Source organism: Penaeus japonicus, unplaced genomic scaffold (genome assembly GCF_977035675.1).
Source record: "Penaeus japonicus unplaced genomic scaffold, GWHDUDI00000001_assembly GWHDUDI00000024, whole genome shotgun sequence".
In the NCBI taxonomy this organism is placed as follows: Eukaryota; Metazoa; Arthropoda; class Malacostraca; order Decapoda; family Penaeidae; genus Penaeus; species Penaeus japonicus.
Genome location: NW_028234426.1, coordinates 23,386,684 through 23,391,683, shown reverse-complemented (window position 1 = coordinate 23,391,683; position 5,000 = coordinate 23,386,684). Strand labels below are relative to the sequence as shown.

The following is a 5,000-nucleotide window of genomic DNA, read 5'->3' as shown; positions in this document are numbered from 1 at the left end:
TCACCCACCTCCCAAACCATGTAAATAGCAAGCACATGCACAGGGGGAAGAGGTTGATTATCCATATGTTTGATATATAGTACCTGATGATTTTGTTGAGTTTTTGGCTTAAAACTTGTTAAGGTTTGGGCTTAAAAAATGTTATATTCAATAGTGACGTTTGAAATTTGGCACGCACAGACATCCCAGATTGGGCTTAGGGGCATGTTTTCTGCAGTTCGTAGTGAAGGGGTGAAAATTATGAGATTAGATAATTAATAGTTCTGTAGGGCGTGAAGTACAATGAAATGATAATTGAAAACTGGTCCAGTGGTTTCCCTGAAATACATAAGAATATATGAGATTAGAATACTACCTCAACAAAAATAAAGAAATGTTTGTTCAAAAGTTGTTCTGAAAAGCATAAAGTGAAAAAGGAAGCAATAGAGAGAAAAAAAATCATCTATACATTCAAGGTTTGATGAGAGAGATCCAAAATGTTGAGGGGATATCATGACTTTCGTTTCAGATGAATGAGATATATGTCTATCAAAGAAGGCTGTGTTCTTATTATCTGGCAATGAAATATATTTTCTCTCCGTGTTAGCTTGGATGTCATGTAACTTAAATTAAATGTTTGTTAGTAGTTCATAACTGTCTTATTAGCAAATTTTTTGAAAGGCAAAGTTGTTATCAAGGCACTAACCTTTAGTTTGATCATATGATCTTGGAGTTGAGAATAAAGAGAAAACAATCCTTTTGCTTTCTAAATGCATTGCATAGCTACCCTGAACAATTTTTTGTTTTTTAATGTGGATTTACATTGTATATGTGCCAGCAAATGAGTGAAGTTTTAATATGCAGCCTGTGATATCTTACAAAGAATACCTTTGCATCCTTTAATGTTACCACATCATTCTGCTTAATCTGTTTACCAGTCAGTAACAACAAGCTTCTTTCATAAATGTTCGAATGGCTTTGGTAGTTGGGTTGTGAAGGCATCTTTTCCTTTCATCTCTACTGATCACATGGCATATGGGATGATACACCTGGGCCTTGCTAAGCTTTTATTTTTATTTTTTGTCATAGATTTAGTAGAAATAGCCCTTAGGGAATTAGACAGATCCGTTTCTTCTAATGGGAGAGCAAAGTTGCCTATTTCAGAACCTGAATTTTGAATAAGGATAAGTTGAAAGAAAATCCATTATCCATTTGATAAAGTATATTTTACCCATATATAGAGTAACAAATATTGTGTGTTTGCTTTAGTATTAATCCATAAACTCCTGAGTGTCAGACTCATGCTCATAAATGTCCTGACTTATTTACAGTGCTGTTTCTTTTCAAGTTTTCATTGCCTGTCTGGCAATATTGGCATCATTTTTATGTAGCCAGCCTTTCCCTTGCTGTGATCATGAAAATAAAATAAAATAGACTTTGTAGTTTATGGATAAAAGGTTCAGATTTGGAGAAGTAATACAGCTATGGACCTCAGACACACAACATTAATATCTAGTTTAACTGCCATCAGTAGATTGTCCTGTAAGTTTAGCATTAGAGATTTGAGACACTGTTCGACTGGTGTGTGTTGCTTACAGATGTTCCTGCGCAACCGATCTCTTGGGGATCTCACTCAGGCATCGAGGCTACTGCTGAGTCCGTCTCTCAAGTTGATCCTCATCCAGACTGTCATACAGTTTTTGATCGCTGCCATAGGGATTATTTTCCAGTGGAACCGAGAGAGGCGTTACAGGCTGGCAAATCCTGATTGCCTGGAGTCACCCTTTAGGATGTAGAGTCGCTGATTTGCACAAAAAGCTAGATACTTGTGTATGTAGATGATTGTCTGAAGCAGAAAAAAAACTGTAGCCCAAATGAAAAAGAAAGATGATATGAAACTCATCTCATGTGTTGTGTCAGCTGTTTGTGGAAGTGAAAGTGCATGTGATTCTGAGAATCAAAATCTCCACAAATGCATTTTATGGAATACTTAAGATGGATTGTAAAAGGTTACAAGGCAAGATAGGGGAAAGACTGACTGATTAATTGAAAAGTATATGTACAGAACAATGTACATACCCTGCCAAAAGCTAGGGAAAGATGCCTGAACATCTACCCAAACCTGTTAAACTTTACCCCATTATGATGAATGATGTGACATTCACATCATGGTTTGGCTGGTCTTCTCACCTTATGTAGTCACTTATGTTGTCTGGAAAAAATATTATTAATCATAAGACCAATATTTTTTCCATTTTTCAAAGTTCCAAATAATGCACTTAATGTCATTTTGGGCAATGACTTGTAAGCTGATGACTACTAATTTGAACTCAAGGTTACTGTAAACATCCTTTCTTGGAATTGATGTTACACTATCTTGCATCATGGCCATCCTTTGATCTGTTTTCTGCATTAGAATTTGCAGCAGGTTTCTTTTTGCAAATCCTTGGAAACACAGGACTTATATTCTTTATGGATTTAGGTACTATTTGCCTCATTGGGATCATTAGAATTTCAAAATATTTTTCAAATACAGTTTTCATCATTTTCTATAATTTAATTAATTCTAGCTTCATTTACATACAAAAAAATTACATTGGTGCAGCATCCTTTTCCAAAAGCTGTTTTTTTTTTTTTAGAATTTCTGCAACTTCTATGGATGTTGCATGTGTTAGAGTTTTATTTTTCTTACATCTTACACATGCATTATTAGTAGTCTCCCACCTTGATGACTGTGTCATGTCTCATATCAAGCTTAAAGTAGTAAAAAATGAAAAGAAAAAAATGTATGTGTATAGAAGATATTTTGCTCAGAATCACATATTCTGTCTCATCTGTGAACGTCTTGAGCTAACTCATGGAACATCTTGTATATTCTACATATTTTTCTGCAATATATCTTGTAGCACTGAGGATCATTTTGAAAATGAATGTGAGTGCTTAGTGAAACTGCGCAGTTAGAGACCCTCTTGACATATCCTTAATTTTTATTGTTTTTTTTTATATGGAAATCAAGGATCAGTACAATTGGACAACCTTTTTTTCAATCCTGCCATGTAAAAGTTGTTTAAGAATGGGATGGCTGATTTATTAGAAGGTTGTATTTCATATATTACAGTGGGCCCTTACAGATAGATGTGGTCTTGGTGTTCTGGAAGTATTTTGGAAATAAAGAAAATGATTATTCCCTTGGATGAAAAGAGATGATTGTGAAAGTGCTCTTAGAAGTAGGCTGGGCAAGGGAAGTATTAGTATACTTATATCCAGTCTTATTTCAAGTTCTTGGTTGATTGATTTAACCATTAAACAAATTATTTCAGACACTTGTTGCTGTTGTGCCTCTATATAGTTTAAATAATATTGTCTAGTGCAATTTCTGCTGCGTCTCATCCTTAGTGTCTTTTTATGGTGATATAGACAACTTAAAGTTATGATGATAAATTGTTAGGGACAGGTATGCATAACTTTTTATGAAACATAAATTTGAATAAAATTTGCACCTTTGTTCATCAATAACAAATACTGTTGGTTGTTTTTAACTCCGTTAGAATTACATAAAGATTTCCCACCTCTTTTACCTTTCTAAGTCAGAAAATTATTGTAATTACAGTCTGGGTTGGAGAAACAGCTACATTAACATTTTCTATATTCTAAGAAATATATGAATTCTTGTTATGCATGCTGTATTGTATTAACATATGAAAGATTTACATGTAAGACCAACACACTAGATTTTTAAAGAGAATCTGTGATGTGCATGTAAGTTTTACTACAGCTCAGAAAAGTGGACTTATTATTTTTCACTTCATAAGAATGGAGACTTTGTAATATTTGCTTTGTCTGTACTTTGCAATTGTTAAAAAGTTCTTCTAACCAATTTGGTTTCTAGATTTATGTTTTCAAAGTCCTGTGTACTTCTTGGCCAGTGTCACAGTTCTGTATATTGTCTACATATATGTATTCATTTATTAAAAGGCTTGCTGTGTCACCTATATTTTTATTTATATATTTGGTTAACTGTGGGTGTAAGACACCTCACTAATATTTTTCGATTTATCAGAATCAAAGAATTCTACATTTTAACTAAATTATGAGTTAAGATCACACAACAATGGTGCTTCACAGACTGTAAATTTATTTTCATTATATGATATTTTATTACAATATAATAGTATTATTAGTATAGTATATTGAACAGTCATTTGTTTGATTAAAGTATTAAATATATATGGCATTTGAATTTTCCTGAGAATATCCATATGGGTCATATTATCAGTCTTTCTAGAGTGTTACAAGTGATTTTGATATTTTTGTTTAAAAAGTAATGCTAATGATAAACTTGAACTAGATTTTCAGAATATTCAAAAATTTCATCAATGTGTCACAGAAAAAAAACAAAAACAAATGTAATCTTAACTTTCATTTAACAAAGTTCATATTTTTGTTTCACAGTCAACAGGTTTAAAAGTATTTACAAATATCCTTTTAAATCCTCAGAAGAAAGTTTACGTAACTGATTTTTAATTTCATATTTTTATTCCTCAGAGAATAGTACAAGATGTAGATGTCACGGATGTAGCTGCTCTCAGCTTCTTCATAATGCAGCCATCTGTTAAAGGACGCATTATCCAGGAGGTCATCCATTTCTTCCAGTCTCAGCTGAACATGAATATAATTGATTGATTGATTTTAGGCTAATAGCATATTTTTTTTGTTTCATTATTAGCTTTTTTTATGGTTTTGTCATTACTAGCTTTTGACTTTCTTTTTGTTTCTAAAGTTGAAATAAGTACAGAATATCCTTCCTGGTGCTGTTAGAGCCTTTGAAACTATTTGCTAGCATGAAGAGGTAAGGGAAACACAGGTCATGTTTGTGTATTGCAAGAAAGAAATTTTATTGATTTAGACAACTGCTATTGGTCTATTTCCTTTTTGTTGTTTTAATTTTTATTAACTGTACTGAATCAGTAGTAATGCATTGGTAAGTATGAAAAGCATTTTTAAAGTGCATTATTGCAACC

The 5,000-nt window shown here is 32.7% G+C and overlaps 1 protein-coding gene across 7 annotated transcripts in view; it reads left to right on the top strand.

Moving 5' to 3' along the window:
- Positions 1-5,000, top strand: part of LOC122242656 (protein C19orf12 homolog) — a 22,315-nt gene that overhangs the window by 15,995 nt on the left and 1,320 nt on the right. For 4 of the 7 annotated variants that reach the window (XM_042999996.2, XM_042999997.2, XM_042999994.2 and 1 more), the window contains one exon: positions 1,578-5,000. This exon is cut by the window's right edge and continues 1,320 nt beyond it. In XM_042999996.2, the coding sequence (XP_042855930.1) occupies positions 1,578-1,775 (198 nt within the window). In that variant the 3' untranslated portion in view covers positions 1,776-5,000. The remainder of the gene's footprint in view (positions 1-1,577) is intronic. The other 3 variants (XM_086550817.1, XM_086550818.1, XM_042999995.2) reach the window with 1 other exon arrangement.